Source organism: Aedes aegypti, chromosome 1, assembly GCF_002204515.2.
Source record: "Aedes aegypti strain LVP_AGWG chromosome 1, AaegL5.0 Primary Assembly, whole genome shotgun sequence".
In the NCBI taxonomy this organism is placed as follows: Eukaryota; Metazoa; Arthropoda; class Insecta; order Diptera; family Culicidae; genus Aedes; species Aedes aegypti.
Window position 1 is genome coordinate 278,964,806 of NC_035107.1, and position 18,958 is coordinate 278,983,763.

The 18,958-nt window shown below is 34.5% G+C and overlaps 1 protein-coding gene across 1 annotated transcript in view; it reads right to left on the reverse strand.

Moving 5' to 3' along the window:
- The window catches only part of LOC5567327 (disintegrin and metalloproteinase domain-containing protein 12), a 41,050-nt gene extending 30,832 nt beyond the window's left edge, over positions 1–10,218 (reverse strand). The window contains exon 1 of the mRNA XM_021837934.1: positions 9,604–10,218. Within this exon, the coding sequence (XP_021693626.1) occupies positions 9,604–9,712 (109 nt within the window). The 5' untranslated portion in view covers positions 9,713–10,218. The remainder of the gene's footprint in view (positions 1–9,603) is intronic.
- Positions 10,219–18,958: the final 8,740 nt, after the last annotated feature.

An 18,958-nucleotide genomic window follows, 5' to 3' on the forward strand; every position in this document is an offset into this window, starting at 1 on the left:
ATTGTAGTTGCATGGGGCACATTCAACGCACATGTTCGCTAAAATTTCAAAATGTTATATACTTTACGAATAACATTTATGTGAAATCAAAAATCATACAACATATCATAAAACAAAACATGTTTAAGTATAAGCATTGCCTTATCTACTAAATTTGAGTATCACGAATATCGGATGTAAACGGTTTTATGATTGCAAAATAAATATGAGAATCTGTTTTGTGTGCTTAAAAGTGTTGCGTAGGTCATACTTCAGCTAACACAACATTCAAAATACTCACAGCTTCTTCTTATTCTTCCTGACATTAACGTACTCACTGGGCCAGAGCCTGCTTCTCAGCTCAGTGTTCAATGAGCACTTCCACATTTATTAACTGAGAGCTTTCTTTGGCAAAGTTGCCATTTTTCGCATTCGTATAGGGAAGTCAAGGAAATTTCCATGACGAAAAGATCCTGGACCGACCGGGATTTGGACCCAGACACCTTCAGCATGGCTTTGCTTTGTAGCCGCGGTCTCTAACCACTCGGCCAAGGAAGGCCCCTCGCAGCTTGTATCCTGTCTTTGCATCAGCGTATTCTAAATTGACACAAAATCGGGCTCTTCTGAGCCAACACACTATGTGTATAGTTTTACACATCCCAAAAAAATGATTTTGTGCTAAGTGCTACTCTAGTATGAATAATTTTAAAGGGTAACACGGAGTAATATGCCGCAACGGGGCAATACGCCGCACTTTATTTTCATGGGATTGAGGGTTTTTTACACGTTACACGTTTTTTACCGTTTCTGGCAATATAATTGTATATTTTGTTTGAGGCATTCGAACCAGGGACGTCCACTTTGATTACTTTGATGATGGCATAATGTCAGTGAATTGAGTATGAGCCTATGCTTTCTATAAAACCTTTGACTTTTACTGTGCGCCTTGTTTTCAAGTTGCCCGTGAGAGAGAGCGAGACAGCACCAACACACGGCGCACAGTAAAAGTCATGAGAACAAAAGAATTTATGACACGTACAGAGGCTCATAGTGAGTATGATTTTTTTCGTCCCTGATTCGAACAATAGGTCAACTTCATGAGTACCACATTCCAGAGTTTCATTTTCTTCGATATTTTCCATAAATCGCACCATCTGTTAGGTTTCCCGTACGCGCTCACCTTATGACGGGGTTGGTGGTCTGATGGCTACCGCTTCTGCTTCATATGCAGAAGGTCATGGGTTCAATCCCAGGCCCGTCCCTTTCCTCGTACTTTGTAGTTGTATATCTCTCACTTGCTTCTATCTTCCATTCTAAATATATCCCACTCATACTATTCGTTCATAGCAAACGCTAGAACCAGAGACGGACAAGAAACCGTTTCCCTAACGCTTCCTACTTCCACGCGCACGCCTTTCTTACGCCTGATAAATAGGCAGTCTGCTAACCACAAAAGCAAACCTCTCTGCCATGCCTTTCCCCCAATCCATACATTCCCGCATGAACTGACGTGGATGCAGTGGAATATACGGTCTACGTGGGAGTCAGTTCAATGCATCATCAATTCCTCCCCCTTCCCCTCATTGGTCTGCATTCTGACGTGGCAGGTGCCATTGTTGCCTAAAAATAGAAGATCACCAGCACTTATACACTGAGGATGCCTGTTAGTCCCAAGCAGTCATTCGGTTGGTTCCTTGTGTAAGTGCAGCTGATCTGGCGATACTGGAGTGCATCCACGGGCGGCCAATCAAGCTCAAGCTCAAGTTCAAGCTCAAGCTCTGTTAGGTTTCCCGTACGCGCTCATTTAATTCAACCTAATCATGTTTTCTTAACGTTTTATAAAGTCATTAATTTCTACAATTGTGTCAACTAGAATTTCAAAATTCGGTATAAACACTGTTTGGCCAGCCCACTCTTTCTCTGTCTACTGGAAGGTGATATACTTAATAAAAAACATTGTTTGCAGATTTAAAACCGCTTGTTTGAATAAACTACAAGCACTGACACAATAGCAATAAAAAGTCTTTGAGGTACCGTCATCAGAAGTAACATTGATCAGTTTTTAGGATATTTCTTAAATATTTCATTGAAAAATGCAAATGTTGTGAGTTTTATATATTTAAAACAAGTAGTACCATCCATAGCTCGTGACTATATACTGTATTTTGTTTTTTGAAAGATTTAAACATGTTTAAAAAAATTTTGTATGTGATTTTTTCATTAAGCTAATATGGGGTAACATTGATCATTCATGTAAACAACGTTCGGTAATAAGGCTGATACAAATATTAATTTTCTTTTATGTCACCCCCCCCCTCCCCCCCTTCGAAAATCCGAAAATTTTGAAGGGGAGAAAAAAAAAGATTCATAATTTTTTTGACATCAGTTAGGTTTTTTCAATTTTTAAAGTAAAAAACAAGTAAAATAATGATCCAGACGACGATTCAAAAAAGTTAAACAACTATCATTAAAAATAAAAATTCAAAAATAAAATACTTTTTTTTCATTTTTTATTTTTTTGTTCCTTATTTATTTTTATCCCCCCCTCGTACTTTCCAAGTGGTCTCGGACATAAAAGAAATTTAATATTTGTATCAGCCTAATGAAAATATCGTTACTTACTTAAATCATGGCTCCTGAAATCGAATATGAAGTCCAAACGCTTGCATCTCATTTACTTTTTGAGTTATTTTTAAATTAAAAACAGTTCGAAAAGCGGAATACGCCTAAAAGTAGGCAATTTGCTAAGGGAATTCTTCATTCTTCACAGTAATTCGTTAATGTTGCATAATTGAACATGCTTATAAAAGTTTTGACAGCGGAATCGTTTTTGGCGACGCAATTTTAACTTAGAATCGCATTTTCCTTGTTCATATCGCTTGCAGAACTTATGTGAGACATGAATCTTCGGTAGTGTCATCCGTAACCATTGAAATCATTGTTTCGCAAAATTGACAAATTTACGCATACAGTTAACGCATTTTTAGCTAAACTCTTAATTTTCAATAGCTTATGAATATAAGAAAGAGAAGCAACATTTATGCTTTGGAAATGATTCATCAATAAATGATGATACCAACTTATTACTAGATGAGTCATTCCGATCAATGTTACCCCGCTGATCAATGATACCCCGGATTACGGTACACAGAGTTTAAATCACAAATTTCGTCTCGCCTTTTCAGGTACTGTTAATATCACAGCAATAGAAACAAAACAACTTCGTGTCTCTTAACATTTTATGGAATTTAAAAAAAAAAACAAATTGATTGCGTCATACAATCAAATTTCAGAAGTAGCTAGAGAAATGATAGTATTTGACAGTGTTTGTCTTTTGTATGATTGATCCATCTGCGTGACTATTTAGAGCTACGTTTCCTCCTCATTAGATGAAGAGGAAAACTATGCCAATAAATGATTTAGCCACCCCCTCTTCTTGATACATTATTTGTTTTGAGAGCAGCTGCGCCATGTAGTGAACTGTCTTTTTCTCGGGCCAATTCTTCACACGTTTTCGGTAATACTTTTTATATTTCAAACAGTAATTTTCACTCGTTTTACAGAAACACGTTTATTATATTATATTATCACCAAAACACATAAACAAACTGACTTCTGCTTTTCATACTCGGAAACAACTGCCTACTGTGATCTAAATCACTATCTTTGCTTCAACATCGAGCAAATCCTTATTAAATTTGAATTATATCTTGTTCCTTGCCTTTCACTATCCCTACAGTAGAGACTCTGTATGACGTTTGATTTTTGAAGAGTCACTACTTTCAGTAGAGGATGCGGGCTGCATGAAATAATTTGATAATTCTTTCTGAGATTCTGGTGATCCCTACCTGGCTCTATGAGTTTACTAACTGGATCCTGGAGATTTCTTAGGGAGTGTAGTGGACTTCTAAGAGTTTTAGCGTATTCTCGACACTGAGCGGAATTTCTGTGTTCCTATCAGACATTAGGGGTTTCTTACACAATCCTAAGAATGTATAATTAGTTATTCAGGATGCTGCATGAAATCTGACGATTCCTATTAAACTTCTTAGGTTGCTAAAGGTGTTCTGTGATTTTTTTTTTGCGGGATATTGTGGATTTCCAGTGATGTTTTGAGTATCAACTTCTGAATTAAAAACTCATTTTAAATCAAACTGTGTGTATTGTACGATTTAACGGACCACAGTTATAGATCATGAGGGCCTAAGGCAGCTTGTGATCCACAGGTTGGTATTACCATTTTGTAATCATTTGTTCTTGGGGTTTTATATCCATTTTCTATGGAAACATCTTTCAAAGGTTTAGTTAGTGCTGCCTTAGGTCACATAACATATGTGAAACTCAGAAGCCACAGCAAGTTGAAAAGTTGTACCCACTTTCAGCTTATGGCAAGTGGTATATCTAGTATAGAAGACATCGAACTGTCATTGCCAACGGTAAACAAAAACCATATGATTCAAGCAATAGACCAGTTGCTGCAAAGATTGCAGACATAAAGATCGTAAAACACTAAAAGGCAATTTCTGACGATTCTAATTCTCTTATCCATCTTTTTAAAAGCGCTTATGGCTGCCATAAACAGGCTCACTTTGTGGTAGGGATAGGTCGATTTGACGTTTGCCTTAGGTCATATTATAGGCCTTTTCATGCAATGTGCTATAATACAGGTGAGGAGATGCTTCTGTATAATACACATCTGTTTGAATGTATAAGTGCAACGTTTGCATTTTCACACAGCAACCCATTGAATCTTGAGTGTGTGACGTCATACAGTTTGTTATCGGAAGTTTCTTATGCTTTGTTGCTAGCCACCCTCTCGTTACCAAGGTTGTTATGTGTGTTGTTACTCAAACAAAAACATGAAAAAATTCAGCACGGGAAGATGGCACTACAGGTGAATAATGTAAGTTAGTTCTAACTTTTATTTTATTTTAGGACGAATTCTACAACGCAGGAAATAAAACCTTGGAAGGTACCCGTAAAATATGAACCCACAAAATACTGAGTCGTGAATTAATGGAACATAATGGATGTATATGAAAGTTACCAACATTTCGTCTGTTGGTGTAGTGCTTATATTGATGATTACTGGGGAAGCTAACTCATCCGCAAATTTATGGCTGGAAAATATGACTCCTGTAATCTAATTATACAACTTGTAGGCTTAGGAGTATATGTGGCTGGATATGTTTTCCCGTCTACGCTAGTTTTAGAATATAGGACGTTCTGTACCCACTCACAAATGTGCACATTGCCTACTCACAACATAAAAAAGAACCCGTATGACGTCACTCATTTCCCCTCAATGTTTATTTTGATTTTACACTGCACTAATACAAGCACACACCGACTTTCTCCTCACCTCTTCTATATCACATTGCTTTTCATGAGACGTTTCAAATTAGCTGATTCGGAAGCGCTTTAACAGTACTCCTATGGAAATAACAATCCCGTGTTTGCACCGGTCTTTCACCAATGTAAACAAATGCAAACACGGACCCTGTCACATGAAAAGGCCTATGGCACGGAGATATTTTTTCTGAATTTTGAGTTTACTTTACCCAAAATACTCGACTATATTGCGATTTTGTTCACCACTTAGACTTTAGTGATCTGAATTTCGTCTTTCTCAGATTTCGCCTTCGATTTCGCTGCCCCTTTTCGATCACCGCCGCTCATGCAATTATCCTGATGTTCATGACAGTTTTCTCCGGCCGGCTCAATGTTTACCATTTTTTCTTTGTTCTCGATCGACCCACCAGCTGGTCTTGTGTACACAACGAAACCAGCTGATCCTCCGATGTTTACAGTCATTGTCATTGTTCTCATGCTCCAGCTGATCGTATTTTCGTGTCAAAACCAGCTGGTAGTGACTGAAATCAAGAAAGAAAGGTAGATGGTGTCTGAAAATGTACCATCAGCACATTATTGGCAGCTTCTCAATTTCGTCATTGAAGTTTAATCATTCGTGAAAATTACAATAATTTCAACCCAAAATCTTTCAGTACTTCCTTTCTTCCTTACGAGTTTTGTCAAAAACAGGGAGAGCTGCAGCTACTCAACGGAGGTTTTGGCCCAATAAGTTAAAGGCAAATCACCTAGAGGAGATCTTGGAAATTAAGTCAAAATTTAGTAATTGGGCTGAACTACAGAATTCAGTTGAAACAACTCAAAATTTAGTTCAATCCAGTCTCCGTGTGAGTGGACCTAAGCCAAACATCAAATCAACCGATCCCTGCCAGAAAGCAAGCCTGATTGTGGCAGCAATTGGCGCTCGTACAAAGCTGGGTAAAGATCACTTGCATGCAAATAGTATACATAAAGCTGTTAAAACATTGATGAAGACATCCAAGCAATAATAAGTATGTGGAACGTCTGTTAAAATTTACATGACGATTCTATAAATTTACAGCATAATCCTACTCGACGGAAATCTGCTTCGAAGTGGACCGTTCTGAATTCTAGCCATTATTTGGTTCCGTAGGGATGGTGTAACAACATCCTAATAATATGTAGAAATCGAAAAAAAAAGTATTCCGATTTTGTTCGGTGATTTGATATGGAAGCAAAATGCCTATAATACCATAACCGTCCCATATAAAAAAGTAGGCATTGGGAAAAGCGCTCAATGTTTTAAGTTTGTCTTCTGCTACAAATGTTCAAAATTTTCTAGTACATTTTTGCATGTCATATTCTCTTAAGGTGAAACATCTCGGAATCCAAAGATGGCCGGCACAATGGCTGACTTCTCCCCCTACTCACGTTTTCAAAGGCACAAAACTGGAGAAACAGTTAGCAAACGTTCCTGATCTTTTTATTTTAAGCTTTCTGCTAGTGCAAAGCCAAAATAAAAAGTACACTGTTGTGCGATGCTTTCATCGCGAGATTTGTGCCTTTGAAGTTTTAGTGCAATCTAAGAAGTTGATTCCAAACTGTTTCACCTTAACAACACCGCAAAAATAACACTTTTTGAAGCCATTAATCATCGAAAAATATAATAAACTCAACACAATTCTTGTTTTGCGGTTGCTATTCGTAGAGAGACTGACATGCCTTTATTTTTCAATATGGAACTGCTACAACTCAATATTTTGCCACAACATTTTCAAACAAAGTGTGTTAGCTTTTTATGCGTAGCATAGTATGTTTTGAAACATGAATGTTGCGATGAAAAATGGTGCTGGTTAGAAAATCCATATGGGATAACTGTCTATGAGCAGAAAACGCTTTTGATGTATCCAGCTTTTTACGCTAGCCATAAAACAACTTGGGGTAGTTCGATTTTAACGTTTCTTGTCTACAGATTTTATGGCAGGATCTTGATAGGCAGTAATTCTAGTTTGTTGATAGAATTGTCAATTTTTTTACCAATATTTGTTTTGGATCTTTTCGTATCTTAAATCTCATATATTTATTCTCTTAACATTTCTAATAGTTTTTCTTATAGCAGTTTATAGGGACCACATTCCGAATTATGTTTCAGTGCTATGCATGGATTTGTAACTCAAATGAAAAATGTACCAGATTGTTGTGAAATCATCAATATCATCGTTTCCGTAGACACACAATGCTTCGAATTGTTGTTACCTTCCATAGTCATTATTCAAATTGTATATATTACTGTGATTTCTAATTCTTCAAGAATTCACATACTTAGTTTACAAAGCACTGGAGTTACTTCATATAAACGCACATATTCTTAACCCATTCCCCTAGCTTCATATCCATATGCTCCATTTAATCAGAAAAATTAGTGTTCGTCTCTCCTTAAATTGAGCTATACTTCGAAAAAGCTCATGACCTTGTACCAGAGAGCTCTTTGAATACTTGTTAAATTACTAATAATATTTCAAGGACGGGATTGGGTGCTGGAATCAGAGAAAGTTTGGCGACAATCAATTTGGGTTTACTCTATGTCAAAATCTGTAGTCCTCCTGTAGCTATCCTGAGTGGACTACAATAGACCTATGCACGGGTTCATTATTTGACGTTTTAGCGGTGCCGTGTTATTTATGTGACCATGGTAACAAGTGAATACGGCACCGCTCAAACGTCAAATTCGTGAACCCGTGCACTGGTCCATGCATCAATGCACGAGTTCACTAATTTGACGTTTGAGCGGTGCCGAATTCACTCGTTGCCATGGTCACGTAAATAACACGGCACCGCTCAAACGTCAGATAGTGAACTCGTGCATCGGTCCATAATATTCAGTATCTGGATAGGTTCACTGTGAGAGTGAACCTATCCAGATGCTGAATATTATGGTGTGTGTTCCTCTTTGGGAGCACCCAGCAGTTTTTTCTCAATGATCTGAAAATATTATAAATTATTGATGTAAGTTTTAATAACATTGAAAAAGAAATCAAACCCTAACTAGATTCTCTAAAATATGACAACTATATGTAAACATTTGTTTTTTTCATCATTCAAGGATTGCTAAGATCTATCCATAAATTTTATAGTGTGGACAAGAAACGTCAAGCAGGGGTGGTTCAAAAATTTTTAGCGGCCCAGCGTAAAAAGTTGGATACAACGTAACAGAAATGACGCTTTTGCGTGTCTCAATATTCAAATCATGTGTCTCTAGTAAATTGGGGTTGCTAAATCTAATACCGTTCTCAGAAATGTTCTAGTACGTCACAATTTTTTATCTAGAGGTCACCAAAATTGTATAAAATACCGGGTTTTTTTTTCAATGTTTACATAAATCTTGAACTATGGTTCACTAAACTGTTTGTGTCTAATCCACCAAGCATGCAGAATAGAACTTAACCTTCCATGTATGATATAGTTTGGTTTAAGTTGCACCATTAAATTTCGATAAATCGATTTTTCAACATGCCTGCAGTCTCCATACAAAATTTTTCGATTTGTTTATACAGTCAACCCTCCATGAGTCGATATTGAAGGGACCATCGACTCATGGAAATATCGAGTCATGGAACAGTAATGCTATGTGCAGCTGTTTGAGGGGACCATCATAGTATCCATGAAATTTGATTTTTAGTATGGTTCCATGAGTCGATATCGAGTAAAGGAACATCGACTCATGGAGGTTTAACTGTATTGCAAGATACAATACTTTTCTAAAGCAACAAAAATAACTTTTGAGCATCAAATGCAGTATATACTTTGACGAGAAGTATTCTCAAATTCATAGTGTTTTAATGAAGTTAATTATTCAAATAAATCGCTATCAAGCTGATAAACTTGCGTAAATGGTGGGATTTTGAAGCTTCAGGCAAATTTTGAATATAAAAGTTTGATACAGTCAATCCTCCATTAGTCGACATTGAAGGGAAAATCGACTACACAGGAATCTTTTGGAAAGCTGTTTCGAGTGACCATCATAGTAACCATGATTTTTTTTATAGTGATTCCATGAGTCGATATCGAGTCACGGATCATCGACGCATGGAGGTTTCACGTTATTAATTTTGAGATTTAGTTCGGCATAACGCTACTGTGCACTGAAATGTGTCATAATCATATTAATCATCAGTTTATACTATATGTTTATTATTTGTTTAATTAATGCAATCCATACAACAGTTCTCCGAAATTTGATGAACCGTTCCTCCACACATCATATCAATGCGGACCTGACCGGTGGTGACCTACCTTGGTTTCCGCTTCCGGGCGCACTGCTATTGCTGCCGCAAACCGCAACTATCACAGCCGTTAATATGGTTACTACAACTATGGTGAAGGCACTCGTTCCAGATAGCATTGCACACTTGATGATTCCACTTTTAAACCAACCAACAAAACAAATAACTGGAAAACTCTCGATAACACAGCCCACTAGATCACTTGCACACTTGAGATCGCAGCAACAGCAGACTCATCTCATCCAACGACAATCGCTCTTCAAAATAAATGATGAATTAGCACCGCGGTCGCGTAGATTATTGCCTCTCTGTTTCCTCGTGATTTTTGATGACGAGTTATACCGCAAAATGCTCGTTTGACCAGTTATACCCACAAATCACAAATATTGCTGTGTATTCAAATTTACACGGTTGGGGTCACAAAACGTTTGCACGAGGCCGACTGGATGACTAACAAACTTGTTTCTCCTGCTTACTTGAATACCTGAATCTTCAATCTCGTTATTCTCACGAACGACTCTTGCGATAATTGTTGGTCGATGTTTTGTAGTAGAGCCGGGCTCACTCGCGTCGGGAATGCGTCCTCATCCAATCGCGGTCGTGTAACTTCTGATTCTCGGATATCGGAGCGTCCACCGCGTGTGCGACCACTGCTGGGAACTGGCGCAATTAAGAGCTTCTGAGAGAGCGATCGATGCTCACCACGTGTTCATTCGGTCTCCGGTTTTTGTTCTCCACTCTCCAGTTCATTCAATTGTGTGTCGTTTGTTTTATGGTAATTATATGATTAGATCAATCATACTTGAAGACACATTTTAACAAATTTGTAGTTCCGATGTTAAATTTTCAGATTACATTGTCAAAATTATCATGAGTGATAAAACTCTTGCATCCAGTAGCATCAGTCTCGAACGACCCCTTCAGTTGCGCCCACGGACGTAGCTAGGTGGGGGGGGGGGGGGGCAGTTCCTCTCTGGTCAACAAAAATAAAAGCACTACGGGAGCGAACTTCGAAGTTCGAATTTTTCAATTTTCCATCACAGTTTACTGATGGTCAGCAATTGAATGAAATGGACATTGATGTGAAATTTGCGAAAAAGTTAGACGTCTCTCGATGAGAATCAAACGACTCCCTTTTCACTAGATAGAGCGCGTTACCCTACACCACGAGAGGACTCATGGACGCAGAAGCCTGAAAATGATTTTAGCTCAATAATAACGTGGTCCTCTTTCGCAAAGCGCACCTCCTTTGGAAAAATTAGAAAGAGGACCACGCTATTATTGAGCTGAAATCGATTTCAGGTTGAATTCTGCGTCCATGAGTCCTCTCGTGGTGCAGGGGTAACGCGCCCTGTCTACTGAACAGGTAGTCAAGAGCTCGATTCTCACCGAGAAGACGTGTAACTTTTTTATTTTCTAAGCGAATACTTAGAGAAAACATCAGCAATGATTGTATATAATATATTTAGTGAGTTGAACTAATATATTAGTAAGTTGAACATTGCATAACATTAGGGGTTGAGTGACAAAACGTCGAAAGACAAAATGTCGAATGCCAAAATGTCGAATGCCAAAACGTCGAAAGGACAAAACGTTGAAGGGATAAAACGTCGAATGCCAAAACGTCGAAAGGATGAAACGTTGAAGGGACAAAACGTCGAAAAGGAAAAATACGCGTCAAATCCAAATAGTAAATAATATTTTGAACTGTGAAGTCAGTGGAAAATACATTATTTTCATATTTTATCACCGTTATTCTAAGCTGCTCTTTGAAGAGATAATAGAAAAAAAAATAGCCTAAACTTGTCAGAGTTATTCAAGTTTTTTTTTAATAAATTATCAGGATAAAAATAAATTGGAGTGTATCATATAAGTTTCAATTTGAAAATAAAACTGCCAACTGAATTTCGTTGAAATGTTATGATATCGTACTAAATTTAGTTTCCATTTACTTATCTATTGATGCTTGGTTTGTTACTATTAGATGCTTAAACGATAAAACTACACAAAAATAGAGCATTCATTTCAATAGTACCTATAGAAAAAAAATGCTGGATGTCTTTTTGAAGCATATCTGTTTTCGAAAAGTAAATCAATTAATTAATTCAATCGTGCTTAATCGACCAAAGAATGAGTAAATTTTAAAAGAATAAAAAATATACTAATTATTTAAAATCTAGTTGTAAGTTTGATGAAATCAAGGATGAAATTGATGTTACTAGTTTGTTGAAAGAACTAACCAGTAGCAAATCCAATTTATCTTCAAACAATTTCTGCATCGTTTTTCAAGAAGATAATTGACTAAAAATAGTTGGTTGGTTTGACTTTATTAACGAGATTTTTAGCCCTGGGCTAGTTCATCTCGGGACCAACGGCTCTACTTCCCTTCCGAAGGAAGTCGTCACTATAACTTTTTACGTCATAAGTGACTATGTCGGGGATGGGATTCGATCCCAGGTCCTCGGCGTGAGAGGCGAGTGTTCTAACCACTACACCAGGTCCGTCCCCTTGGCTAAAAATATGTATATCCAAAAAAATAATATCAAACATTTAACCTTAGAGTAAAGTGGGGCAAAAGTTCGAGTGGGGTAAGAGTTTCTTTTTAAGATTTCTAGCTCAATTCAAAACAAATCTTATAAATGTCATGGTGGTTCGAATGCTATTCAAGTAAGAGACTTTCACTCCAAATATCATACAAATCGATTGAGATTTGGAAAAGTTATGGCTATTTGTTGTTTTTCGACGTGAATATTGTAACTTTTGGTCAAACTTTCGTTGCATGGAACCAATTGAAGATAAAATCTTTTTCAATATTTTATGTAAGGGCGTTTCTAGGCCTATCATAAGGTTGCTTTGAGGTGTATTAGTTTTTGCATAAATGCTTGAAAACAATTTTTGGCCCATAGTGGGGCAAAAGTTCGACCCCTGTATAAAATCACGGAAAAATTTGCAAATTGCCTAAAATCCACATATTATCTTCAAATTTAGTTAAATTTGTCTGATCGTGTGAAAATTGTCACTAAAATTTTACATTTCCACTTAGTTTTGCGAAAAACTGCTATTTTTGAGTATATTACAACTAACTCGGTTTTGGGCAATTTTTGATGAAAATTTAGTGTGTATTTTTCGTTTAACTTAAGTTTACGGCTGGTGTAAGGCATGCCTGTCATAAAAGGATCGATATTTTGTGTTTAAGCCAGCGAACTTTTGCCCCACACTTGATTCGAACTCTTGCCCCACCGGTGGGGCAAAAGTTCGAATAAGACAATTAATTTTGAAACTGTTATAACTAAAAATGAGTAAACATTTTGACACAAGTTTGTTCAGCAAAATTATAGCCAATATATTGAAGGTTCACTGTATGGTATTTGTTTTGTTTTAACTGCTATTGTTTTCCTGGAAACTTTGATTATACCACTAAGGTCGAACTTTTGCCCCACCTTACTCTATTGAGGTGAAAAAATGTTTTAAATAAAAGCAAATTTAGCATTTGCGAAATGCTTACGCTTATCGGAATCTCCACATTTTTGTGCATAGTGCTCAGGTGGAAAAGAAATTTTGTTCACCTACGAGTAGTAGAAAAAGGAAAATAGTACACTACTGTTGAGATCTAGGTTGAAATTCCCTTTATCTCCCGTTATGTTAGTCCAGTGGTGCGACGAAAGGAAGCTAGTCATCGCTTTCATTCTGCTATGAGTCGTATGCGTTAGCAGACTTGGTTTTACTTTTGCAGTTGCCTTATCATCACTTCTGCAATTAATTAGATTAGTCAAAGGTTTGAAAGTTACCTTACCTATTTGAACGTTTCTTCATTATCACACATTATCAAGGTAATCATATCTCAGCCATAAATATCAATTTTCTTCTCGAAGTGTTTTGTTGCTTCTTTTTTCGCCAGTAATGACATTTTTCTGAAAATTTATTTCATGCTTACTGCGATGAAAAAAAAAAATTTGATATTTCCAACGCCGTTTGCTTCGCAACCATTTTTTCCCCAGCAACACTTGTTACCAATAAAACTTTCCTAGAAAAATTATTGCTTTCGATGTTTTGTCTCTTCGACGTGTTGTCTCTTTCGACATTTTGGGATTCGACGTTTTGTCCCTTTCGACGTTTTGGGATTCGACGTTTTGGCATTCGACGTTTTGGGTTTCGACGTTTTGTCTTTCGACATTTTGTCCCTAAACCACATTAGGAACACAACGCAATATTTTGTCAGATATTTTGTTGATTTTTTTTTCGAAAATTGGCTATGGCTCTTTAATAAGAGGAAAAATGACTTGTTTAACTCATTAGGGAAACGATCTTGACAAGTCGATAGAGAATCTTTGGAAACGTCCATTAAGTGTAGATTCTACTATTATTCACTCCAATGAAAAATTTTGAGCATTCACTAAGATTTGGATTCCAACCGCATCATCTCAGCTCTTTGTATGGCATTGTTTCAGCTATCATCAACTATAATTGAATATGTATGTTTATTTGTGACTCTGGATTGTTAGTTGGGTAATCTCTTTTATGCAATTATTGTTGAATTATTTTTTGAACTTCTGTTATTATCAAAAATGTTATGGTTGGTAACTTTTTCCGATACCAATAACTTAGTAGATTATAATCATTACATTTCGAAAATTTAAATAATAATCTTTTAAGGGGGCAGAAGCCGTCATTGATTTCGGAATTTTCAAAAACAGTTTTTTCGTTCAAAATTAACAAAATTTACAGGAAAATGTGTTTTTTGTATTCTATATTCCAACCAATACTGACACGTCTTGTTTTAATCCCAAACCGCCGACCCCTGATGGAAATCCTCATGGAGCCAATGGTTGCTTTGTTTTGTTTTGACGCGTAAATTGTGCCCTGATGAACATTTATCGTGCTCACGTCGTCGACGTCGCTCTCACACAGCAGTTGTATGGAAATTCCTCAACACCCGAATGAATGAATTTGCTTGATAGATTCGAGCGAATAGCGATCTTTATCACTCAGCAATGGCCTATGAGTCACCTGTGTTTACGGTTTCTTCTTTGAACGGGTGACTAGCGACAGGTAAGAAGAAAGAGCCGTCAGGTAACCAATTCAGCCTGCTGCGGTTTGAACTGATGTCATTGTACTTTTCGCTTCTCTTCTAACCGACTGGGGCAGCCCCAATAAAGAAAGGAATTCCGTGACGTCGACATAGCGCGTAGGTGGCTGCCACGTGTGTAGTTTAACCTGGTTGTTGGTATCGGGGCTGGATGGCGTGAAAAGGAAGGATTTTATTTTGTTTTATGGCATTTTGTGATGAGTTATGGTAAAACATAATTCTTTTGTCGTTCTCATGATTCGTCAGAGGTATAGTTCTGATGCTTGGCAAAATATATCTATTTTACAATTACCAGGTACAATGCACAGTGGTTCAGGAATCAGTTTTATGCCGAAAGATGCATTTTGAGCTTTAGAATGAAACATTAGACAAAAACGGTCTTCTACAAAGTTGTTTGTATTAGTTAAGCCCTTTGTTTGGTGTTATTGAAAATTAGGGTGGACCACATTTTCATAGAAATTTTGTAACTAACTTTCTTATTTGTAGAAATTATATTACACATGCTTCAGCAAAGTTATAGACCATTCAATTTCAAGCAACTTTGCCAAAAAAGTTTTTTTGTATCTCTTAAATTGACCGATTTAGAGCTTTTTTCCTGCAGTGACATAGGGTGGTCCGAACAAAACTGGTTTTCTGGCTCTAGAGTTTTCAATTCAAATTTCTCATCAAAGTAGTCTATGAAACACTTTTAGAGCTTTAAAAAATGCGTATTTTGGTGAGTGAAGAAACTCGCTATCTCCTTTCGTTTAGGAGTTATTGTTGTTTTTGTCTCAAAAACATGCCTACTTTGATTGTGAATATCTCTGATTGGGGCAAACATAAAAAATATCCTTTGACAGCATTCAAAAGACAACATTAAATTGTATATTATATCAAAAAATTACAGATGTGTTATTTTTGTAACTCTAATAAAATGCCTTGAAAAACAAAGGATTTGAAGCAGAAAAACTTCAATAACTTTTTAACTAAAGTAGATATCAACAATATTTTTGCATGAAAATTTGCGTTTTGTTAAGTTCTTAAAGCCGTTCATAGACCGCTTTGACGAGAAATCTGAATTAAGAAAGATAGGGCTCTAAAACTATTTTGAAGATTTTCATAGTATGTATTTCTTTATTATTTTGCATTTTGAGCATGAAAATAAAATTTTAGACAATAATGATCTTCTACAAAATTGTTTCTAAAAATGTAAGCTTTCATACTGTGTCATTTGAAATTAGGGTGGTACACAGTATCACACATATCATACAATCAACTTTTTTATTTACAAAAATACTGGTATATGCTCATAGACAAAGCGGTAGAACTTGAAATTTTGATCAACTTTGCCAAAAAAGTTTTTCTGTAGCTCAAAATTTGACCAATCTAGAGCATTTTTTCCCAATCATCGCGGGTGGTCCAACAAAAATAAGTTTTTTAACTCTAGTTTTTTAAATATCATTTTCTCGTCAAAGTCGTCTATGAACGACTTTTAGAACTTAACAAAACGCAAATTTTCATGCAAAAATATTGTTGATATCTACTTTTGTTCAAAAGTTATTGAAGTTTTTGTGATAAAATATATTTGACTTTCAAGACGTTTTATTAGAGTTACAAAAATAACACATCTGTAATTTTTTATATAATATACAATTTTATTTTGTCTTTTGAACGCCGTCAAAAGATTTTTTATGTTTGCCCCAATGAGAGATATTCACAATCAAAGTAGGCATGTTTTTGAGAGAAAAACAACAATTACTCCTAAACGAAAGGAGATAGCGAGTTTCTTCACTCACCAAATTACGCATTTTTTAAAGCTCTAAAAGTGTTTCATAGACTACTTTGATGAGAAATTTGAATTGAAAACTCTAGAGCCAGAAAACCAGTTTTGTTCGGACCACCCTATGTCACCGTAGGAAAAAGCTCTAAATCGGTCAATTTAAGAGATACAAAAACTTTTTTTTGACAAAGTTGCTTTAAATTGAATGGTCTACAACTTTGCTGAAGCATGTATAATATAATTTCTACAAATAAGAAAGTTAGTTAAACAATTTCTATGAAAATGTGATCCACCCTAATTTTCAATAACACCAAACAAAGGGCTTAACTAATACAAACAACTTTGTAGAAGACCGTTTTTGTCTAATGTTTCATTCTAAAGCTCAAAATGCATCTTTCCGCGTAAAACTGATTCCTGGACCATAGTGCAATGGGCCCAAAAAACAAATCCTATACAGGTCGGACTCGATTATCCGGAGTATCGATTTTTTTTTCACTCCGGATAATCGAATCCTCCGGATAATCGAATCACTCAGAAATTAATAGAAATATTCGATAAAAGAACTTAAATGTTATCTTTTTTTATTGCTCTATTTATATAATGCGGTGGTGTAGCCAAAAATTATTTCTAGGAACAGTAGGGGTCTTTACAAGAAAAAATAAAATTTTGACCAGCATACACAAAAAATCACTTTTTCAAACCCTCTTATCTTAAATACGTTCAAAACTGCAAAATCATTCATATTGTATATTGCAATACCAAATTATATCAGATTTATGCATAAAAATTAAAAAACAAGAACATCAAAAAACAAATTCCGGATAATCGAGTCTAAAATTCCGGATAATCGAATCCCGGATAATCGAGTCCCCGGATAATCGAGTCTCCGGATAATCGAGTCCGACCTGTATTAACATGGTAAGTCAGCCATTTAAAGCGACTTGGAACCGTTTTGAAATTTAAATGTTTAGTCTTTGTAGCCGAAATGGCTTCGAAAATTGAAAATTGAAAATTGAAAATTGAAAATTGAAAATGGAAAATTGAAAATTGAAAATTGAAAATTGAAAATTGAAAATTGAAAATTGAAAATTGAAAATTGAAAATTGAAAATTGAAAATTGAAAATTGAAAATTGAAATTGAAAATTGAAAATTGAAAATTGAAAATTGAAAATTGAAAATTGAAAATTGAAAATTGAAAATTGAAAATTGAAAATTGAAAATTGAAAATTGAAATTGAAAATTGAAAATTGAAAATTGAAAATTGAAAATTGAAATTGAAAATTGAAAATTGAAAATTGAAAATTGAAAATTGAAAATTGAAAAATTGAAAATTGAAAATTGAAAAATTGAAAATTGAAAATTGAAAATTGAAAATTGAAAATTGAAAATTGAAAATTGAAAATTGAAAAATTGAAAATTGAAAATTGAAAATTGAAAATTGAAAATTGAAAATTGAAAATTGAAAATTGAAAATTGAAAATTGAAAATTGAAAATTGAAAATTGAAAATTGAAAATTGAAAATTGAAAATTGAAAATTGAAAATTGAAAATTGAAAATTGAAAATTGAAAATTGAAAATTGAAAATTGAAAATTGAAAATTGAAAATTGAAAATTGAAAATTGGAAAATTGAAAATTGAAAATTGAAAATTGAAATTGAAAATTGAAAATTGAAAATTGAAAATTGAAAATTGAAAATTGAAAATTGAAAAAATTGAAAATTGAAAATTGAAAATTGAAAATTGAAAATTGAAAATTGAAAAATTGAAAATTGAAAATTGAAAATTGAAAATTGAAAATTGAAAATTGAAAATTGAAAATTGAAAATTGAAAATTGAAAATTGAAAATTGAAAATTGAAAATTGAAAATTGGAAAATTGAAAATTGAAAATTGAAAATTGAAAATTGAAAATTGAAAATTGAAATGAAATTGAAAATTGAAAAATTGAAAATTGAAAATTGAAAATTGAAAATTGAAAATTGAAAAATTGAAAATTGAAAATTGAAAATTGAAAATTGAAAATTGAAAATTGAAATTGAAAATTGAAATTGAAATTGAAAATTGAAAATTGAAAATTGAAATGAAATTGAAAATTGAAAATTGAAAAATTGAAAATTGAAAATTGAAAATTGAAAATTGAAAATTGAAAATTGAAAATTGAAAATTGAAAATTGAAAATTGAAAATTGAAAATTGAAAATTGAAATTGAAATTGAAAATTGAAAATTGAAAATTGAAAATTGAAAATTGAAAATTGAAAATTGAAAATTGAAAATTGAAAATTGAAAATTGAAAATTGAAAATTGAAATTGAAAATTGAAAATTGAAATTGAAAATTGAAAATTGAAATGAAATTGAAAATTGAAAATTGAAAATTGAAAATTGAAAATTGAAAAATTGAAAATTGAAAAATTGAAAATTGAAATGAAAATTGAAAATTGAAAATGAAAATTGAAAATTGAAAATTGAAAATTGAAAATTGAAAATTGAAAATTGAAAATTGAAAATTGAAAATTGAAA